This window comes from Anolis carolinensis, chromosome 3 (genome assembly GCF_035594765.1).
Source record: "Anolis carolinensis isolate JA03-04 chromosome 3, rAnoCar3.1.pri, whole genome shotgun sequence".
In the NCBI taxonomy this organism is placed as follows: domain Eukaryota; kingdom Metazoa; phylum Chordata; class Lepidosauria; order Squamata; family Dactyloidae; genus Anolis; species Anolis carolinensis.
In genome coordinates this window covers 234,214,260-234,237,910 of record NC_085843.1, presented here as the reverse complement: position 1 = coordinate 234,237,910, position 23,651 = coordinate 234,214,260, and the positions used below count along the sequence as shown (strand labels likewise).

Here is a 23,651-nt window from a genome sequence, read left to right as displayed (position 1 = left end):
TGTACTCCAATGAGTTTAATTTTCTGCAACAGTAGATTACAACATACACACAGGAGAGAGAGTTCACCACCCAACCCAAGTTGCTCCTGCTATTATTAGTTGCCCCACAGCAGTATTATGTCTCTCAAGCTTGGCCTGCAGAAAGCAGCAATCTGCAATCACAGTAGAATAAATGGTAGCAATAAAAGCTTTGGGCTATCCTTGTGGGAGAATCTGGCAAGAGCAAACAATCTATAGGAAACTGCTTATTGATCCATCCCTGAAGCAATGTTATGATGAGATGTATAATTCTGTAAAAAAAAATGGCCCTTTGCTCTACTTGAAAATGTCACTGCACCAATGACACAGGGAATTATGAGAAAAATGTTGTCTGTACAAAAGCTTGAGTAACAGATCCATTGACTTCTACTTTGCCCCTCCACATGCTGCTATCTTCAAGCAGCCTGTTCCTAGAGAGGGCTAATTAGCAAGCCAGAGGCTTTAATGAGATTACTTTGGGTATTGATTGAGCTCTGCTGCTATTTCAGTCTCCAGTTTGAACTATTCTTGGTTAGGAATAGCAACAGGTGCCCATTGCCCACTGGCAAAATGCAACAGCTTATAGCAGAGCCTGACTTCCGCTAAGCAGCAAGACTAGGGAATCATCCGACTGGGAGGTCATCACCAAGAAGAGGGAAGGTTCAGATTACCAATTCTTCTGTTTGCTTCAGGATACTGATAACAAGTGCATGATGTGTAGCATGCGTCTTCTCATTTTTCTTATTTGCAATTACATGGAAAGGAACACACAAAAAACCCTGCTTCACTTTCTGTATGACCAGATAATATATATGAACAGCTGTCAGATGATTGTTATTCACTTTCAATATTCCATCACACAAAAATGAAAAGTGTTACAAAATACTTGAATCCATGATGTGTCCAAGAAAATCCAACTGTTTGAATTACCAGTAGTTGTAAAACCTGAAGACTTGCTGGAAGCACCAGAAAAGGTCCAACAGGGATGAGATTCAAAACATATGCAACATTATGCGAATTTTGGCTAGCAAAGTAGACTTGTTCTTTTTTCAGTTTATTTCTCCTCAAGCTCATTGTACCCTGAGCTTGTGACAGAAGCTAACCTTTCTCCAAAGAATGTTTCTAAGCGCCATGACTGTGCTCATTTCCCAGAGATGGTTTGCTTTATACAAGGATCCAAATCATTAGTGACATTTCTGTCCAAGATTCAAACACAAGCAAGAAGTGGCATGATATTAATGAATCTGCAGTCTCTTTTCCTGGTTAGACTAAGGAAGTATTTTTAATTTATGGTTGAGACTAGAGAGTACTCACTCCCTTGAGGGAAAAGAGTCAACACCAGAGTTCAGTGTTCAAAAGCACTCACAAGAGAATGTGGTCTTAACCTCTCTTTACTAACCATTTTAAAGCACTTTTGTACCTTAAGTTTCTCCCGGCTCCCCTCTCCTGCATGTATTTCCTGTATTATGCCTCACAATGACTATTCATGAAGTAACAGAATCCACAAGGAACTCTGCTGATCATTATGACCTGGCTCCATTTGAAAAGAAATGCAAGTACTGTCTTTGTGATCAAAAAAATTATCAAGGCCTATCAGGGTTAAAGTCTTGTGACTTGAAGGTTTGGTTGCTGACCTGAAGGCTGCCAGGTTTGAATCCAACCTGGGGAGAGCGCGGATGAGCTCCCTCTATCAGCTCCAGCTCCATGTGGGGACATGAGAAGCCTCCCACAAGGATGGTAAAAACATCAAAATATCAGGGCGTCCTCTGGGCAACGTCCTTGCAGACAGCCAATTTTCTCACACCAGAAGCGACTTTCCGTTTCTCAAGCTGCTCCCGACACAGAAAAAAAAAATCTAAAAGATGGCTTCCTAGTCCATATAGTTATATAGAGCTCTGTAAGGCCACTGGGCTATGACTGGGAGCAGGGAGCAAAATCCAGGACTGCAAACTGCAGAATGAGGAAGAACTTCAAATGCAGCTTGGCTCGCATACCTCATTTTAAAAGAAATGAAGTAATTTATATTGTCATCTGACGTTGCTCCCACTCACTCTCCCCAGACTATTAATTCAAATTATAAAACTGCATCACTGCCAAAGACATTAGCCTCCCCCTATTCCCTTTCTGCACATCAAAAATCTAGTTGCAGTTTTCCTATTAGCCTCCTTTAAAGATTCAATTAGTTCTCATCTTATCGCCACAATACACATGTAAATGTTTCCTACTCTCAAACAAAAGCGCATGATATTTAGTAAGCAAAAAGAGGAGGAATGTCACTTCACAAAACCCTGTCGCCTTAGGAGGTCTTCAGTCATCTCACTTGAAAGTCTTCAAGTCTTTTTTAGAGCGGCAAAACACACTAGTCAGCCCTTTTAAAGGCCAACTATATTTTTTTGTAGGATGAGTTCTAAAATGTTTATGCAAGAGAAATATGAAAGGGAGTCTATTCACCTTTGTGAATGTACAAAAACACTTGCTGAAAGTATTACAAGCAGGATTACTTCTAGGACTCAAAATAACTCAGTTGCTGCATTCATTTTTTTTAATGGCAGGAAGAAAGTAAAAAGGAAGTTATAACCAGATTTCTAAAATCTTAGTTCTTTTGACACCTAACATTTATACATATTATTCTAATAGAATTAACATCCCTGTGAATAATTGTGTATATAGTCCCATAACGTAAATTAGTCGAGTCCACCATTTCATTTCTGGCACACATTTCAGAAGCAACAAAACTCATGTGCTTATCCACCCAATAAGATCGCATTATATAAAATATGGAGATCCCTTTTATCAGTCAATATGCATAGAAGCATTTACCATTATTTGGTGTGGTCCACCTTTCAAGTCATGTGAACAAACAACCCCATCACATCTTGCATGGCTGGAGGATAGACTAGATGGCCCTTGGAGACTCTTCCAACTCTTTGATTCTGTTAAATAGATTCTCCTCCATATTGTGTACATACTTCCTTCTGTTTTCCTGAACCCAATTTCAATTTATTATTGTATATACCCGCCTTTGTGTTCCTGCTTCACCCATCCCTCCTCCCAACTCTTGCCTCAACAATCCTTCAGTCCTGATGAAGTGAGAAATGCATCACCATGCACTTCTGGGACATCTCCCAATTAAACTGCCTCTATAAACACCCACTACACCACTGTATCCTAATTTACAGTTAGAGCCCCTGGCTTCACACACTGCATGGAGCGGCAGTAGTTCAGAGGGCAGCTTCCCCCACGTCTCCTCCGAAACTCACATGTCTTTAGTGCACTATAACCCATTTGCTCTACATTTTTTGTTTTGCAAGGGTCTCTCCATCCTCTATGTACCAATGGCCGTAGAACAGCTACTCTGTGCACTCTCTTATGTAGTCAAACCAGGTCTTGTAGGGATGAAACATCTAGACTTATTGATTAGCCACAACATCTTCTCCTATCCAAGTCTTCCCTGTTCTCCTTGAACTCAACAGCAAGATTCCCAGGAGCAGAGAGGGAGCAGGACAGGATTTTTGCTACCACAATATAATATGTTTTGATGAATGCATATCTACATTTAGATATGGATCAATTCAGCCGCTTGCATTTTTGAAGTCTTCTGAGGGATACAGCTAAGGGGACTCTCACTTCAAAATGTAACATTGTGTCAGTGTTCCAATCCCCTTTCTTGCATCAGAGTTATTATTATTCCATCTTATAGCAGCATATTTAAGATTCTTCTCCAACAGTCTTAACCAGAGAATGCAGAAATTACCTTTTGGAATTACTGCTCCAGGAATTCCCCAGTCAGCACAGCTAGTGACCATCCTGGCTGGAAGAGACTTGGAAATGCAAACCTCAAAAGTATATTTACAATGCTCTAGTCCTTATGCATAGATAGACCCCCCCCCTTCATCCTATTCCCATACACCATCAAAAAACTAATTGTTCTCCATTCTCCCAGGTCACTATTTATTGAAAAAGTTTACTCTACTAAAAAGGGGGCATCAGTCCACAAATGTCCCAGTGCTGTAGAAGGGATCCACCACTTCCTGTCTAACTCTGAGATTAAAATCACTTCTGGTTGTCTACAGTAGACCCTGTGCCTGCCAATGCTGCAGGGACAAAGCAGGCAAGGCTCCCAGTTCCCACACAGAGCAGATTGAAGAGCCCTAGCTAGCAACTATCTAGAAAGCAGTGTCTAAAGCATGAATATATAGAAGGGAGCAATAGTACTGTCCACACCTGATACTGGGGAGAAAATACAGGTCCAGCTGTGCAATGCTCTCATCCCAGGTTGGACAGCCAGATTTCTTAACGTGCAAGAGCCTGCTCTTGCCAGAGCCAACTATGGTTCCTGGCTGAAGGAAGAACCAGCCTCCACTTTGAAACCAAAAACAGAACTGACATTTCACTTAGCAGCAAAACAGCCAACCTGATGCCAGGCAGTCTTGAAACCAAAAGTGCCCCCAACAAAAGAGGATGGTCAACTTCTGGTGAGAATGACCAGACATTCACGGCTCTAGGCAAGCAAAGAACTGTTTGCTCTGGAGCTAGGATGTATGCCAGGAGGGAGGAAAGCGTACAGTACTCAGTGCATAAAGAGCTTCCTACACAGTTAAATCATGGCTGCAGGACATCTCCATCGTTGCTCGCAACAGAAGGAGCGGGGTCACATAGCATACTCAAAAGGTACTATCCCTCTCCTGTTCCAAGGATAGGGAGGGGTAGAAGGACTCTGTCTCTGCTCCCCACAAAGACGGATATACAGTAAGCCTCCAAATTGCCTTCTCATTTGGTGAGCGCTTGGTTACAGTGTCCACATACGAATACAGTCTCTCGCTGAGCATCAGGAGCTGAAATAGAAAGCACTGATTAGATAACCTGGGCTTCCCCAAGTATGGTACATCTTCCCAACCACTAAAGTTCCTTATACCCTCATACATCTCGCCTGAAACACAAAACCACTATTCTGTCGCACAAAAAAGCAGATGTCAGATTTATTGCAGCCCCAGAACAAAATATTCACATTATCACTCTCACCTTCCTTGCCCTCCCCACATCACAAATCTCACAAATATCCCTTGTAGCTCTCCCGCCTCACCTGTAGCACCCATACAGCTCTTGGGAACTTTGAAGGAACAACACCGGGAGCAAAAAATGTTTCCACAATTGCTGCAGCTCCGCTGAAAGGGGGAAACAGAATAGAGAGTTCTAGGCACAAAACCCAAGAAATGTAGCATATCCCAGGATATTCTTCAGATCCCAAGACAGTTCCTCTGGTGGCCAGGCCACACCCCCACTGCCCCACCCCCACTGCCCCACCACCCCACCACCACCACCACCACCAAAAGCCTGCAAGGAGGAGGTGAAAAGGAGGTGAGGAGACTTTGGCTTCTCCAGAGTGGAAGGTGCAGCCTGCAGACCAACTCTTTTTATGTATTGTTTGATATTGTTTTTGTGTGGGCATCAAATTGTTGCCATTATTGTAAGCCGTCCTGAGTCCCCTCGGGTGAGAAGGGCGGGATACAAATGTAGGAAATAAATAAACTCTCCTCGCCGGCAGCTGGTTGGTCCTTGGGTGGTGGCCTTGGCCTGCCCATAAAGCTCACAACTGACTTGGGCTGTAGACTCTTCCATAATCCACTTATGACACCACAACTGATAAAATGTATGTTCCTCTGGACTTTTATCAAACTGATCAGTCACCTACTTGCCCTCCCCAAGAACCTCATATCACATTTACCATCCCCCCAAGAATGCCCAGAACGTTTTTATCCTCCCCATTCTGGACTCAATCTGTATCTAAAGAACTTTATGTCTAGTGGGATGGGGGAGCAGGGAGGGTATAAAAAGAAGGGTTGAAACTCTATGGAGAGGGAGATGGGGGGGAGAGAAGGGGTCTACGTTAATTGCTGCAATAACATGTTTCATGCTTATGTCTATGTTTGATATTTTTATAGTTTTACAGTTATATGTTTTTGATTTAGATATGTGATATAATTTTATATATATGTGAGGCATAGAATTTTGCCATTTATTATGTTGTAAACAGCTTCAAGTCCCAAGGGATGAGAAATGCAGTTAATAATAATAATAATAATAATAATAATAATAATAATAATAATAATAATAATTAGTGTTCAATGTAGTCAAACAATTATAAGGGTCTACACTGACTACGATTATATGAGAGTGTAGAAGGGGCTACAGAGATATAGTTGAAACCTATGTTCTACAAGATAAGGGGATCAAAAATGACGATAGTTAGAATTTTACTGGATTACATGATTTTAATAGATGTTTCTAATAATGAATGTTTAACTGTATGGTTTTAATTGTATTTATTTATTTTATATTTATATATTTGGGCATCAAATTGCTGCCTGGTGTAAGGCCGCCCTGAGTCTCCTTCCAGGGAGAGAAGGGCGGAATACAAATATGTGAAATAAAAAATACTGTGCCAGACAGACTCACCCTCTTCTTTAATACAGAAAATGTGGCTGAACAGTTTGCACAGCTCCCTGTAAAAAAAAATCAGAAGGGATACATATCATAATGCAGGCATCTTTTCCTTTTTCCAGCAATTTGCTATCTTTCTTTGCACTTATCCCTCTGCCCCTTGATCACAGCGCCTTCCACTCCAACATCACTCTATGACACTGTTTCTTAAACTATGGTCCCCAACCACAAATGGAGCCCTCTTCGCCCAAGGTTTAAGTCATAAAATATCTGGAAACAGTAAGTTTTCTAAATGCCACCCATTTACACAAATCTGTTAGCAACAACATGCAGTGTTTACAGTGGACTCTACAGAAAATGCTTCAGCTGTACTCCATAAAAAGGAAATGCAACCTGTTGAGCAAGCCTTGCAAATGCCGATTTGGTATCAGTAAATGCTTGATTTTTATACCTATTTTATATATCTATATACTTGTATTCACATAAAACTTTCACAAGTGGAAACAGTTTAAGAAGCCCTGATCTATGAGATGTTTTCTACCATCTCCACACAGGAGACCCACCCATGCGTCAGGGCAAGGTCTCTCTGCAGGAACCGTGAGACAAGCAGAACTCTACAAGACAGCAAACATCCTGAATTAACATCCTGCACCTCTTGAAAGATGCCAGTCTTTTGCTCTGCAGCTTGTGCCAGGAATAAAGAGCTGTGCCCACTCTATATAAACATGGCATTTGAAAAGAAATTTGAAAATATTCCATCTCCTAAAAAAATCTAAGGGCAAACTGGTCACATAATAAGGGTTTAAGTGTTAAGACTTGGACTGGGAAGTGACCAAATACAACTTCCCACTCATCCTCTTTGGGTGGTCACCGTCTAGCACTTTCACTCAGGGCAGAGCTACATGTTACTTAAGCAGGTGTGTGATCATAAGTAATAGAAAAGAAGGGTGTTTGTAAAAGAGAGCCAGTAGGATGTTTACTCCCTCACTTCTAATGATGTTTCCTTGTAATGTTATCAAATAACAGCATTTTTCTTATTGACATACTTTTAAAGCACCACAGACACAAAATTGCATTTTTCAAATGTACAACTTCTAGCCAATCAATTTCCTTTCCCATTATTTCTACAAATCTTTTTGCCAAGTGTTAAAAATGTATGGATCATCCAAGGCCTTCAGGTGCTTCTCTGTTACTCCCAGTGTCTCTTGACTTTCCAAGATCCCTCATTGCCAAAAAGTGGCCAAATGGCAGATGAGAGGCCTTCCCCCCATCACAACCTATCCTGGCCTTGGAGGAAGTGAATAGGAAGTCACAGTTCCACCATACCTAGGCCCAGAAGCAAAGGAAAGTCCCTCCCTCCATCCCAACTGACACTGCTCTGGCCTCAGAGAGAGAATCAGCAGTATCCACTGAGCTTAATTCTCTCCTTCACTATCATTCCCTTTTTCTCATGTTTTGTGTGTTATGTAGATTGTAAACCTGAGGACAGGGAACTTTCAAATTAATAATTTGACAGTCCCTCGAGAACCTTTGTAACTTGAAAGCAGGGAATAAATAAATCTATACACATAATAAAAGTGAAAATCTGTATGTGTGTATGTGGCAGAGGTGTCCGCTTACACAGACAGCCTCCGACCTCCACAAACAGCTATAGTTCCAAGTGCTGAGAAGCCTCCAAAGGCACTCTCTCCACTGACATTGGAGGTTATAGTGAGCACCATGAACATGTAGCCCAAACCCTGCCAATGTCTTCCTCAAACACTACAGACTACCACCCAAGGAATGCTTTCATTGGGGGACAATTACTTGTTTCCTCCACCACAGCCAGGTATCCCAGTGTTCCTTTCTCTCTCCACTGGTGTGGAATTTGCATGACCCCACCCACTGCCTGTCCCTTGACCCTTTCCTACTCTTTTCAACTATTGTCTGCATAACAAATAGAGCAGAACTGAGCAGCAACTAAACATACTGGAGGAGTTTGGGGATTGACTCCAAATAATGGAAGTTGTTATTCACCCTGCATCAAATCAGACCACTGTGATCCCCACTGACAATGGATTTGGACCACATTTGACACACAGAACCCCCCACAACCAAAGAAAAATACTAGAGAGGTTTTGGGGGAATTCATCTTAATTTATAGCCATTGTAGGTTCTGGGATCAAAGAGCACTCTGGACTCCACCAATGATGGACATGGAAATAACTTGGCACACAGATCACTCATGACCAACAAAAATACTGGAGGTCTTTGGAGGGATTTATAGGACTTGTAGTTCACCTACAGTAGCCAAAGCACACTATGAACTCAAACAATGATGGATCTTGACCAAACTTGGCATCCATAGCCGAAATGCCCAAATTTGAATACTGGTGGGTTTTGAGGGGACCAGGCCTGGACATTTTGGAGTTGTAGGTACTGGGATTTATAGTTCATCTGCAATCACAGAGCACTTTGGACCCCACCAACAATGGCCCTGCGCCTAACTTAGCACATAGAATCCCATGACCAACAAAAACTGCAGAAGATCTTTGGGGCAAATTTACCTTAATTTATAAGAATTATAGTTCACCGACATCAAGAGAGCACTATGAACGTAAACAACAATGGATCTGCACCAAATTTGGCACGCATACCCAATATGCCCAAATTTGAATACTGGTGGATTTGGGATGGAATTGGCCTTGACATTTCTTAGTTGTAGGGGCTGGGATTTATAGTTTACCTGCAATCAAAGAACACTCCTAACCCCACCGATGATGGACCGGGACCAAGCTTGGCACAGAGAAGCCCCATGACTAACTGAACCTACTGCATGGGTTTCTGGGAATTAACCTTGATTTTGGGAGCTGCAGTTCACCTGCGTCCAGAGAAACAGTGATCCCCCACCAACAATGGACCCGAACCAAACTTGGCACAGAGAAGCCCCATGACCAACTGAAAATACTGCAGGGGTTTCTGGGAATTAACCTTGACTTTGGAAGTTGCAATTCACCTACATCTAGAAAGCCCTGAACCCAGCCGACAAATAGCCCAGCCGTCACATGCCCTTTTCAAATAATCTGGGCCCCGCTGAGTCCCCAAGCTAGTACTCTAAAGAAAATTGACTGCACCCTCAAATGTGTCCAGTTAACTATAAATCTATTTTGGATGAGCACACCATTTACAGGCCATTATAGCCTTTCTTCACAACCACATATGACGTTCTAAGATCATTTCATACTTTGAAAAAAATACCCACCCACCCCACCCCCCACTGCCCATTCCTGAACCACACTTCAGTTCAAGCAATAACCACTCCACAGCACACTCCCCTCTTCTACCCTTGCCATCCTACCTCCGAGGCCAGCACTGAGGTTGTTACTCGGGTAGCGCTTGCGCAGACGTTCCTTCAGCTGTGACACCCTCCTGCGGATTGCTTCATTCTTGCTCATTAAGGGGTTTTCAGGAAGGCCCAGCTCAAACTCTCCAGAGCACTGGGAGATGTCATCCTCCTCCTAGAGAAGTGGAGAGAAGAGCTTGTCAAGAAGAAGGCAATGCACACCTTGTTTGTTTTATGCCCTAGAGCACTGCTACTTAAAAAACGGTGGGTCCTGAGCCTAATGGGGTCTCCTTAGCTCAATATTGGGATCACAAAGAATTTGGCAACAGTAAAAGGCTTCTGAACCTCACCCATTTACACCAATCAGCTAACAATAACTTGCAGTGTTTACAGTAAACTTTGTAGAAAATGCTTGAACTGTACTTCACAAAAACAAAAATCAGCCTGTTTAACAAGTCTTGCAAATGCTGATTTATTATCAGTAAATGTTAGATTTTTCCCTATTGTATATATATGTATATATGTATATATCTGGAGTCAGGTAAACATTTCTCATGCAGAAAGGAATAGTGAGTGGGAAAGTTTAAGGAGCCCTAGAGTTGTAATTCCCAAACTCTAATCCTTCAGGTGTTCAGGGCATCAGCTTCCAGAAGCCTTTGCTGCCTTGGCAAATGATCAGAGCTTATGAGAGTTGAGGTCCAAAACACTACCCTAGAGCAATACTACTCAAAGCAGTGGTCCACGAATGGGTTCACAAGGACAGTTTGCAAGAAAGAAAGGAAAAACAATTTAAGGTTGACTGGGATACTAGAAGGCATCATTCAGAAAGCACAGCCCTAAAGAGAAGGAGGGAATAGACTAGCCATGAGAAATGCTGGAAAGGAGTAAGATTCTGAGATCTTTAAGCTTCTATCTTGAGAAGATGGGTGAGAAAAATGGGGCATGATCTAGGATAACATCGCAATATAGGCTACGTTTCAAGCCACCAACTTTTCACAAGCAAGAGGAACAGCCATTGGCTTAGAACAAGGTGACCCGTCTCTGACACTCACCATTACTACTAGCAGCTGGGTCTCCTACTCCCGCAGCAAGGAGAAAAGACAAGAGATAAAAGCCAGAAGACAGGAAGCAGCAAACCCCAGCTCAAAGCAACCACACCTTTCAAGATGCACCCTGAGAACACAGGGTTTAACCACTTATTTCTATCTCATCCCCACAATGGGATATTTTCGGCACAAAGGCACATACTCTGCCTTGTTTTTGCTTACTGCCCTCAGTGAAGCGAAACAAGGGCAGCATCTCTAACCTGCTGGCTGACCAGTATCACCTGACTCCAGCACAGCACAGACCCACCAGTCTCTCTGGACACAGACCTCAATTGCATCTTTGAATTCATCATCAGGCTCTGCCTCCTCTGCTTCTTCTACACTGCCAGGGGTCAGATCCTACAAAGAAAGGAAACAATGCATATTACAGTCAACTCTCCACATTTGTGGGTTTAAGTTTTGCAGACCTGATTATCTGTGGATTTGATATACAGAATCATAAAGTTGGAATAGACTGCAAGGAATATCCAGCCCAACCCTCTGCCATATAGGAACACACAATTAAAGCACTCCCAACAGACAGCCATCCACCCTATCTTGAGAAAAGGAGACAGAATGGACAAGCAATAAATAAAAAAGTTGAGCTGAACAGGATACTGGGTTTCTGATTAGAAACATAGAAAAACTGAAGGCAAATTTAATGTACAATAACCCATTGCCTGTCCTAGGCTGCAACAATTTACCAGAAATTGGAAATTCCTGTTTTTGGAAGACAACTCTTACAACTCTTCAGTGGCTTATTTATGAGGTTATTTTCCAAAATGCAACTATATGAGTATTTATATACATTATACAGATTTATATATATTGAAAAGTAACATGTCAATATATTATAAAGCAGTATTCTCCAGGTTTACGAATTTAGAACCAAAACATTGCAACATTTACTACAAAAACTGTTGTGACTGCGCCTTCGGGGATTATGGTTGAAGGGGATGGAATTCGAAGAGGAAGAAAAAACCCTCGTGATGAGGGTTCACTGGAGGAGTTGCACAGGAAGCGACTTAGAGAGCTATATGGGGGATCTTCTGAGGAAGATTCAGATGGGGAGATGGATGCTGAGGAACAGGTGGTGGCTGGGGAAGCGGGCACTGAATGGGCACAGCCACCGGAGATGTCTGGGGATTTTGGGTCTATGGATATTTCTGAATCTGGGGTTTCTGCAGGAGCTGATCCCAATTGGGATGCTTGGAGAAGGGAGGATGGTTCTTTAAGTGTTCATGGGGCTAAGTGTGGGCAGGATGATTGGGACTCCGACGAATTGCTAGGTACTCCAGATCCACGAGCTCTAGCTGTGTGGAGCTCAGACTCTGAGTAGATTTGGGACACCTGGTGTTTGGGTGTGAGTGTTTGGTCACCCAGGAGGAAGGGGAATAAAATGGGAATGTTTGGCCACTGCACTTTGCGTGTGGCAAGGTGTTGCTGAGGTGCCATTGGGATCTCTGTGTTTCCATGAAGACTGGACTTGGACTATGATTTGAATCTGCTGTTATCACCTAGCTTGGCTCTCGCTGTGTCTTATCGTGGCCCTGTTTTGGATGACTGCACCCTCTTCAGACCTTGGATCGGAATTTGACCTTGCTACTGCCTTCACCCTGTGATTGATGACTACTATCGGCTTTTGACTCCTGGCTTGCTCTTTGGACACCGCTGTTATCTCCTGACCTGACCTTGGAATCCCGGACGACGTCTTTTCACCATCCTTTTGGAGCCTTCGGCTTTATCCACATTGTGGAAGCAGTCTACTGCATTCTTAGTTTGTTTGTTTGTTTCCTGACCAATTTGGTGTTTTCTTTTGGGAACTGTTCCTTTGAAAACTACAGAGCCGGCTAGCAGGGCTTGGACTCAGAAAGTGCAGTTTGCACTAAGTTTGTTTAGCTTTGTTTTTACCTGCTTGTGTTGCTGAATTACATTTTTGTTTGAACTGCTCTTGAAGCACTGATAGTGAAGTGTTTCAAGGTTTTTTCTGTGTTAACTTTACTTTTTGGCTTATCTGCTGAATAAACTCTATTTTTGTTCGCTAATTGGCATCTGACTCTTGACAAACAATGACTACTAAAAGGCAGACTGCCTTGGATAATACAGAACCTTGGATAAGTGAAGCTTGGATAAGTGAGACTCTATTGTACTGTAATTGCAAGAGAAAAAACCTAAAATTTTCAGAAACTTTTGTATAAAAAGTCTAGAAAGCTTTCAAGTGGACCATATAGGCTTCCTTTCTCCTTTGTCCTAATTTCCCTCTCTATGCCTTACCTCAACGCTGGTGGGTGTTGGTGTCCGGTCTGGAAGGACTCCAGTGCCCACTTCTCCAGCATCCAGCTCTACTGGCTCTGGAGTCTTCACTGTTGGCCTGAGGCCCAAGCGTAACTCTACTGCTGATTTCAGTTCTAGCATCACTGGAGAGAGAAAGGGCAATTGCTAAACAGCAATGACTAGAGAGCCTTGCAGTCAAAACTTTCAGGCACAGCAGTCAAACCAGTCTCCAACCCAAATGCCCAGGAAGCATGAGCCATTTATTCATAAATATTTATATTACAGAATATAAAATAACCTTGGCCTATTCCAGATGTGCTGGACTATAAATCTCACCATTTCCAGTCAGCATGGTTGCTGGAGGTGCTGGCTGGAGTTAATAAGAACTACTACCCAATATAATGCCACAACACATTACACTCCGAAACACTGGAAGTGGGAAGAACAACTGACTCTATGATACTTTTATATATATATATATATATATATATACACACACACACACACACACACACACACACATCTACCCCACTTCCTTCACTGATGAAAAGGTAAGCCATACTCCTCACAAAGAAATTTTAAAACTTGGCGAAAATAAACACTTCCTTACATACATTTTCTGTCCCACTATCACACTTTCACTTCAAACGATAACCCAAAAAAGTGAGGCAGAGACATTTGGCTAAGTAGTAACCCCAGGAGATTTTGCACTAGGAACTTCAGGAAGCCAATTCAGAGTGAAGATAAGAAACAATGCCTTCACCCAAACAGTCTTCAGAGAAAAAGCTGCATTTTGAATAAAATAATTCCTGTTTATGGATCTCTCTCTCTCAATTAAAATTGCCATATGATGAATGCATTTCATGGGGTACCAAAATGTTCAAAAAGCATTCTATGTCCACTTTGGCTGAAATTGGTTCTTGAAAGGAAAAAAAATCTGCAACATAACGTTAGCCAATCACATGCAATGAACTGCTTCTCCATTGGAACATCCTACAAAAGAAGACACTACAAACAGTAAATTACCAAAGTTTCACCCAGTACAGTTTTACTCTATGAGTCTTGTGAATACACAGGATTTTTTTTTCAAACACACAACTCATCTCCCTATACAATAAAATTTACTATCAGCACCACAGAGCTGTCCTCCATTTGAAATATGAGCTAGCAGCAGGGGATGCATAAACCTGATTCCTCGCCTCAAACTACTCTCTACTGCAGAAAGATTATGCCTCTGGACACTCTGCTCCAACCCAATTCTTCCATCTTTTCCCTCAAAAATTCCAAATTCAGTTCCAAGGAGAGGGTGTTGCCTCTTACCTTGATAAAATGCAACATTGCCCAAGAAAAGGGCATTATTGAGAAGAACAAAGACCCAACACAAGGGCAGCAGGTAGAGGGCACATGCGAAACCCATCAGCGTTCCATAAAACCTGGACAGAAGGTAGAAAGAGAGCAGATGGGGGGTGACACACCTTGACAGCAGGATGAACGGAGGTATCTTAGAGCTGTTTATGCCCCCACATTCCTGTATGATGCATCCTGATATGACCGCCCCCCCCCCCCCAAAGATATTTTAACCAACCCCTGCCTGAATTTGGACAAACCAATAGGTCTATATGAGTCTGGATAGTGTGAACAACAGCCACTACAACTAGACACAGAAACCTGCCCAATATCAGACAGAAAAGCAAAGAAGTGAAGTGACCTAGCTAGATCAGAGCAGCAGGGCAGTTCTCAACCCCCAAAGAAGTTTATTCTTTGCGTAGCCACAATGGGCAAAGCTTCCATTAAGACCAAACAAAGCAGAAGTATCATGGGATCTCCAGAACTATTTGGTAGGTGCAGTCAGCCCACAAGAGCCTATCATAACACAACACTCACTGTGAAGAGAGAGAGGGATTCTGCCAATAAAGGACACGATAGGCTGCCTCACAGCTACCACATAACCGGCTCAGGAGGGCCTCTAACTGGACCAAACTGAAGAGAAATGACAGCATCATTAAAGATTTTCCTTATATTATCACAGTACTTGCTTCCCTCACAGTCACTGCAGCAACCAGATGTTTCAGAAATGGAAACCATTTGTCTACTTGATTATTTTCAAGTGACCTATTGATTTACAGAAACCCTATGAATTTCATATAGGTTTTTTAAGGCAAGGAATACTCAAGAGGTAGCTTTGCAAGTTGCTTCCTCTGAAATCTAACCTAACAGCACCTAGTATTCACTGGCAGTGCTTAGCTTCCAAGATCAGACAGGATCTGGTAGGTTTAGGGTATTTATAACTGCTTTAAAATGCATGCACCAATGTCATGTCCTACTTGTAAGTAGTTAATAGATGTTCTAAATCTGGAGAAATGATTACATTTAGTTGTGAATCAATATGTTCTAATAGCTTTGTCGAGCAGCAGGAACACAACTTTCTTTAGAAAAAAAATAACTGTATAAATGGAAAAGATGATTAAAATCAATGATTTAAAGATGAGGTTTCTTGCTTGGTGATTGAAATCGATCCATGGTTTTAAAATGAGGATGCACACTTTTGAAAAGTGAGAAGCATAGCCATGCAAATGCTTTAACAATAAAAGGTCCCACAGAACCTTAAAGATTAACAAATGCAATATTGCATGAACTGTATTAATGACTATAGCCTACCTTATCAGACACACTTGTTATCCAGAATTTCAAGTATGCATACAATTCACACCAGTACTTTCCTTATTTCGTTTTTCCTGACATCATTTAAAATCCCATTCTCAATCTTGTCACATACATGATATCCCAAAATGGTCTTTACAATTTAATTTCTATAAATAATATATTTAAAGCATATCAACTCAATATAGAAACTAAAACTGTAAAGATAATTTTTGGACAACCTATACATATAAATCCATATACACAACTACATAACCCAGACATTCTGGATAACACTTCATGCATCCAACAAAGTAGGCAATACTTCATTAAAGTTCACGCTACAATTGGTTGGTCTCTAAGGTACCAAGGGGTTTGCAGGCTTGACTGCAAGAAACACACACAGCAACCCAACCACTTCAAAAAATATAAATGCTTAGTAGTTCTCCCGCCAGTTTAGAATCTTATCAATACTTAACAAGATTATTTGATGTCCATGTGTGTGAACTGAAGTAACATACCATATTTCTTCAATTGTAAGACACCACTGATTGTAGACACACCCTAATTTCAGTGCCACCACCTCCAACAAAAATAAGATACACCTACAACTCTAAGATGCACCCCATTTTTAGAGATGTTTATATTGGGGGAATAGTGCATCTTAGAATGTAAGAAATACAGTACCTTAAAGACCAGTTATACAGTACTGTAAGAAATACAGTACCTTAAAGGCCAGATAACTTAACATATACTATGCAGTTTAGTACTGCCACATGGACAAGAATGTAGAAAATAAAGCGTACTGTTGATATACACTGCTAAGGGCTAGAAGTGTTCTGGATTTTACAGATTTTTAGAATCCCTGTACTTGCCTATAGGTATATAATGAGATATCTTGGAGATGGGACCCAAATCTAAATACAAAATTTATTTATGTATTTTATACACCTAGCCTGAAAGTAATTTTATGCATACTATTTTTAAAATAATTATTTGTCACTGAAATGATGTTTGGGTACATTGAACCATCAGAAAGCAATCACTAGCTCAGAAATCCATGTGGACAAATATTCAGAAATGGGAAAAAAATCTAACGTTGGCCTAGTTTACAAAGCTCCTCCTATGAAACTCCCCCCCCCCAACCAAATACCCCAAGCACCGCTAAAAGCCCACCAAATTTTCTCATTTTCTCTGCTCCCCAACATACTTACAAGCCCTTCACTTCAGCCACAGCCTCATTTCGAGTGAGCTGAACTTTTCTCACATCCTCACGTCGCACACTGTGGTACCTACGCCGTGCCAATTCTTCTTCACTCAGGCGGATGCGGCATGTTTCCTGCAGGTAGCCCAACATGGCAGGCACCAAGATCAGTAGGACAAACAACCCATACCAAGCAGCTAGATTGGAAGATGGAAACAAAGAGAATGTGTTAGGTCATTGCACCATTTGTAGAATTGTCATCCAGATTTACTACCATTACCTCCTACTCAAGCTGTCAAATCAAAGCAATCCTCTACCTGCCAGACCTACTATTGCTTCACTTTTTCTCAACACATTCACTGACCAATCCCCATAACCGCTTGAAGTTGTACTCTGTTCCCAACATTGGCTCCACTAACTCTTTACTTCCACTATGTTGGAAGAAAGTGTGTTGCTCCCTTTCATCTCCAGCAAAGACATTCAATATATCTCACCTTCACTCAGGGTCAGCAGCAGAAGATTGATCCCAAGGCAAGTTAGAAGGGAACAGAGAGGCATCTGCCAGCTGTGGAAAAGACATGAAGAAGTGCTGTAGTAGTATACAGTGAACATGAGCTTAAGAGTGACGGAGAAAGAAGACTAAGGCCATGACAAGAAAACAAAGTAATGCCCTGTCAGCAAAAAAGTGATCGTCAAAAGGAGAAACCTAATGTATGGGGAAAAAAGAATATTTACTGCAAGCTAGTCAGCCACAGGCATTGTTCTTTTGGACGCTGACCAAGCCACAAATACAGTAGCAGTTCTTATTAAAGCTCAACCTCTCACAGAATTCCCAATATAGCCTGCATGCAATTTCTTGATATCATGGATAGCATGTAATTTCTAAACTAATGAATACGTCAGATAGACCTCCCTTCTTTCTTTTGCCCATCAGGATAAGTACACAGGTCCATGCTTCCCTTCCCACAAGGACAACAGTAGCCAAGACAAGCTCTTCATCTAACATAACAACACTGCAAAGGTAAAGGTGTACAGAGAGGGGTACCTACCTGAGGAGGAACCACACACCCTCAGCAACATCTTGAAGTGGTTCCAAATACAGCTCCAGCTGTTTATATGACACAACTAGGTTGAAGAGGTCCAAGGGAGGGGGCTTAGTAGGTGAAGGAGAAACTGGTTTGACATCAGATGCCGTGGGGCTGTCCAGCCCATTCCCGGTGGCTATTCCGCCCTCACGCTCCAACACCTGCATACTATAAACATGGCAGCAAACAAAAATAGTAACACAATTATTTCTAAATTCACCTCATCCAAAGTAAACAAGAATAACACAAATATTTCTAAATGCACCCCATTCAAAGTAAACAGGTAAAAATACTTCAAGAAAGTATTTTGATCCCTGCATAACAACTGCCTTCATGAGAACTGAGCAAGTCATGAAAAGTAAAGGTACCAACAAAAGGTTCTACCTTTGTCCAGGAGGCATCAGAACCAGCATCACAAAGTTATAGTATAGGCCCCATATAAGTTATAAATTACATATACCTTCCATACGATATTTGGTTTACCTTCTATACCAAATACTTTTTAAAAGAAACTTCCCCTTCTTCATCAAAAAGAAAAAAGGTAGCATGACTTCCTGCTTATCAACTACAAGATAGGTCTATATAATCAATTAGCCATCTTCTTGCTATTATATATCATATGACAAAGTATTATTATCTATGTATCCCATAGACAGGCAGAGGAAAAGGAAAGAATATTGCCTATAAATCCAATGCAACTACATACATCAGAAAACACCCTTACACTTTGTGCCAAATAATCAATCAGCACTACTGGTTTGTCATTGATGTAATCACAAGAACATTAAACTATCTGTTTATATACATATACTGTAGGATGTGTAAATTGGAGTGGCAGATAATCCACTCTACAAGGCTGGATGAGGCCTTCAGCTATACCAAATTCAAGAAGCCCCAAAACGTGTCATTTTAACAACTATAAAATTGAATTTAAAATCTAAATTTTAAAAAAATACTGGGAGGCCTGTCCTAATCTGATGCTGTGATTGATTAAATATGCATATAAATCCAATTCTGCTTCTCCTGATCAAATCATAGGATAACCAGCGATCCTCACATGCACCATGTGGGGCAGAAAGAAAACTAGCCCCATCGTATTTTGCATCTCAGTTTGTCATGAGAAACCCCACTAGCTGTAGTACTCAAACTGGATCCAAGGCAAAGTTCCCAATAAACAATGCCCTGGTCAACAAATTGAGGCAACAATAAAATATCTCCTAGAAGTACAGATGACCACAACTCCCAAAGTACCTGAGTTACTTGGTCCAAAGAAATCCAGCAGGTAAAACTACCACTTCCACACTGACAATGTTTTTGTGTGCTTTTAATGTGTTCCTGACCTATGGCAACCCTAAAGTGAACCTATCACCGGTTATTTTAGCCCAAATTGTTGGGAAGAGGTTTGCTACGACCTCCCACTGGGGCTGGGAGAGTGTGACTTGCCCAAAGGATGTAGTTACGCCAGGCATGGGCAAATTTTGGCCCTCTTGGTGTTTTGGACTTCAACTCCCACAATCCTTAACAAATAGGCTGTTAGGAATTGTGGAAGTTGAAATCCAAAATACCTGGATGGCCAATGTTTGTCCATGTCTGATCTACTGTTGAACTAAATGTAGTTTGACTCCACTTCAACTCAGAATCATAGAATAATCGAGTTGGAAGAGGACACATAGGCAATCTAGCCCAACCCCCTGCCATGCAGGAAAAGCACAATCAAAGTAGCCCTGACAGATAGCCATCCAGCCTCTATTTAAAAGTTTCCAATGAAGGCACTTCCACCACACTCTGAGGCAAAGAGTTCCACTGCTGAACAGTTCGTAGGGTCTGGAAGTTCTTCCTAATATTCAGGTGGAATCTCCTTTACAAGTCTGCTCCCTCTTCCTTATGACACTCTTTCACATAGTTATATATGACTATCATGTCTCCTCTCAACCTTCTCTTCTGCAGGCTAAACTTACCCAGTTCTTTAAGACACTCCTCACAGGACATGGTCTCCAGACCTTTGATCATTTTAGTTACCCTCCTCTGGACACCTTCCAGCTTGTCAATATCCCTTTTGAACTGTGGTGCCCAGAACTGGACACAGTATTCCAGGTGAGGTGTAACGAAAGCAGAATACAAAGACCACCATGATTTCCCTCGATCTAGACACTATACTCCTTTTGATGCAGCCCAAAATCCCATTGGCTTTTTAAACTGCAACATCGCACTATTGGCTCATATTCAACTTGTTGTCCACTAAGACTCCAAGATCTTTTTCACATGGACTTTTGTCAAGACAGACTTACATATCCTATCCATTTTATTATTATTTTTTGCCTAAGTGTAGTATCTTACATTTGTCCTTGTTGAAATTCATTTTGTTAGTTTTTGCCCAACTCTGTAATCTGTTAAGGTTATTTTGAATTCTGATCTTGTCCTCTGGAGTATTAGCTATCCCTCCTAATTTGGCATCATCTGCAAACTTAATAAGCACGCCTTCTAAACCTTCATCGAAGACATTAATAAAGCTGTTGAACATAACTGGACCCAGGACTGAACCCTGTGGCACTCCACTCGTCACTTTATGATACTAATATTGTGCTATGTTAATAATATAATATTGTATGTACATATAACTTGTAAGTCACATTGAATCCACTTCAGGGTGAGGAGGGTGGGATATAAATGTTGTAAATAAATCAATAAATATTCCCAGGATGAAGAGGAATCATTGGTGAGAACCCCTTGGGTTCAGTCGCTAAACCAATTACAGATCCACCTAATAGAACGTACGAAGCCTCCATTAAAGCAGCTCCACTGGCTACCAATAAGTTTCCAGTCCCAATTCAAGGTGCAAGTTTTTACCTATAAACCCTGAAACAGTTTGGGTCCTGCCTATCTTTGGGACCACATCTCCCCCTATGAACCAGTGCAGGCTCTCAAGATCTGACAGGGAGGCTCTCTTCTCGCTTCCACCACCGTCACAAGCACAGTTGGTGGTGATAAGGGAGAGGGCCTTCTCGGTGGTGGCCCCCCGTCTCTGGAACACCCTCCCCAGGGAAATTAGGCAAGCCCCCACATTGTCCTCCTTTTGTAGGGACCTGAAAACCTGGATGTTCCAACAAATATTTGAGAATGACTAGTCCCTGGGCCTAGTCCCTTGGTAACCAGATAGTACTCCGTCCTGCACTTCATCCACTTCCCTGGCTCGATATGCAGTTGTACTATCCCTTGCCCTTTTGTAGATGGCCATGTTCATTTTGTAATCTTGGTCATTGGTTTTCTGAACCTTTCCTGGTGGAGCTACAATGACATGGGCTTTTAATATTATTTTGTATGTTTTAACATGATTTTTGCTTTTTATGACGCTTTCGGTTTTTGTTATTTGGTTTGTTAAGCTAAATTAGGTTGCATTATATTGTTGAATGTGTTTTTTGATCTATTGTCTGTAGGATTTTCCCTTCCAGCAATTAAATGTTTGCCTATATGTTGGAAACCGTTCCGAGTCCCTTCGGGGCAAAAGGGTGGTATACAAATAAAGCTTCTTATTATTATTAATATTGCCTAGCCCACATTTGACAAATTTGCTTGCAAGCCATGGCTCAACGCTTATGGAACTACCATGGCTCAATCCTTATAAAAGCCTGGGATGTGCAGTTTAGTTTCTCTTTGGTAGAGAAAACCGTAACTCCCGTGCTTCCATAGAATTGAGCCATGACAGTTAAAGTGGTGCGAAACGGCATCTAGTTATACAGTGCAGATGCCCCCAAGGCACCCAATGAGTTCCCATAGCCAAGGGCCTTGCTCTCCAGGACTGGAGCCCAAAGCTGGCTTTTCATTTGAAACCATTCCCCTAAATGTCCTCCTGCCGGGCCGTTGACGGCGCAGAAGGCCTTTCCAGGAAGGAAAACAATAATCCAAAGCTGAGGGACCTTGCAACCCCGACCAGAGGAGCCCCGCGGAGGAAAGGCAACCTAGACTGTGTGCCAGCAAGGAGCCTAGTCGCACAACGGCCTCCCGCTCCCTCCCCGGATCCAAGTAGGGAAGAAAGGCGGGGCCTGCCCGCTGTCAAGCTCTGCCTCACCCCTCACTCCGAGCCACCGTCGTTGCCGCCGCCTCTTCTTCCAACGGAGCGGGACCCGGCTGCGCCAAAGTTCGACTGCGCAGCACACGGTTGGGAGGGGGAGCGAGGGACCGGCTCACCCACCTGACCGCAGCCAGCCAATCACACGCCGAGGAAGCGCCCGCCGCGGCACGCGAACTTCCGTATCAAGCTCCTTCTGCTATTGGTCAAAAAACGCGTGACGCTAACCTATAGAGATACGACTTCTGAGCGCGCCAGCGGTTAGTTCCCTGTGTGGAATCACTGGGTTGCTCTGAGTTTTCTGAGCTGTATGGTCATGTCCCAGAAGCATTCTCTCCTGACTTTTCGCCCGCATTTATGGCAAGCATCCTCAGAGGTGTGAGGTCTGTTGCAAGCAAATCAAGTGGGGTTTATATATCTGTGGAATGTCCAGGGTGGGAGAAAGAACTCTTGCCTGCTTGAGGCAGGTGTCAATGTTTCAATTGGCCACCTTGAACACAACCTACAAACTATCTACAGACTACTTTGAAAATCCAACAAATGCCAATTGGCTTAGTAGGTAAAGGTAAAGGTTTCCCCTGACGTTAAGTCCAGCCGTGTCCGACTCTGGGGGTCGGTGCTCATCTCCATTTCTAAGATGAAGAACCGGCGTTGTCTGTAGACACCTCCAAGGTCATGTGGCTGGCATGACTGCATGGAGCGCCAATTGACTTACATATAAAGAAATATTGAGAACACAAGACGGGAACTTTGTGATGAAAACACAGGAAGAATTGAATTTGCTACAGAAAAACATTTCTTGTTCCAGTATATGCAAATAAGAGAATATTATAATAAAAATACCGTAATAAAGAGGACCCCGGTGGTGCAGTGAATTAAACCGCTGAGCTGCTGATCTTTCTGACTGAAAGGTCAGCGGTTCGAATCCCGGGAGCGGAATGAGCGCCCGCTGTTAACCTCATCTTCTGCCAACCTAGCAGTTCGAAAACATACAAATGTGAGTAGATCAATAGGTACCACTCCGGTGGGAATGTTACGGCGCTCTATGCAGTCAATCTTTTGCATTCTTTTGCAACACAGTAATTCAGTTTTACTAGTCAATTGGAGGTTGAACCAAACCCTTGTAAGAAGATGACACATAAATTGTAATAAGGAAATGTATCGGTACACAACATATTTCATGAAAATCTTTCATTTATATATTTTTAAATATATGTATGCTTTATTGCTTATTTCAGATAGGCCACGTCCACACAGCTGTATAAAATCCACATTGGCAAGTGTGGACTCAGATAACTCAGTTCAAAGCAGATATTGTGGATTATCTGCCTTCATGTTCTGGGTTATATAGCTATGGGGAAGGGCCGTCAGAGATTTCTCGTACATGCACGTGACATACCTACACACTGCAACTGACACAGAGTTTGGAAAGCTCTGATCAAAGGAGTCCTAATCCAGTACTCAATTATGCTATACAGTCATCTCTCCACATTTGCAGTTTTGACTTTTGCAGGTT

General features: G+C 42.1%; 1 protein-coding gene across 3 annotated transcripts; it reads right to left on the bottom strand.

The window, feature by feature from the left end:
• On the bottom strand, positions 1–22,277 carry zfyve27 (zinc finger FYVE-type containing 27). Of its 3 annotated transcripts, none has more exons than XM_008106518.2 (13): positions 22,136–22,277; positions 18,034–18,237; positions 17,479–17,549; positions 16,995–17,181; positions 15,025–15,120; positions 14,461–14,573; positions 13,141–13,283; positions 11,155–11,226; positions 10,834–10,857; positions 9,797–9,956; positions 6,475–6,521; positions 5,102–5,183; positions 1–4,853 (listed from the first exon to the last, which is right to left on the bottom strand). In XM_008106518.2, exons 2-13 carry the CDS (start codon positions 18,234–18,236, stop codon positions 4,789–4,791), a joined length of 1,263 nt encoding a protein of 420 aa, XP_008104725.2. In that variant the 5' UTR covers position 18,237; positions 22,136–22,277; the 3' UTR covers positions 1–4,788. The 3 variants fall into 3 exon arrangements, with proteins under 3 accessions (XP_008104725.2, XP_062832424.1, XP_008104726.2); XM_062976354.1 differs by lacking the exon at positions 22,136–22,277 and adding an exon at positions 20,028–21,357; XM_008106519.2 differs by lacking the exon at positions 10,834–10,857.
• Positions 22,278–23,651: the final 1,374 nt, after the last annotated feature.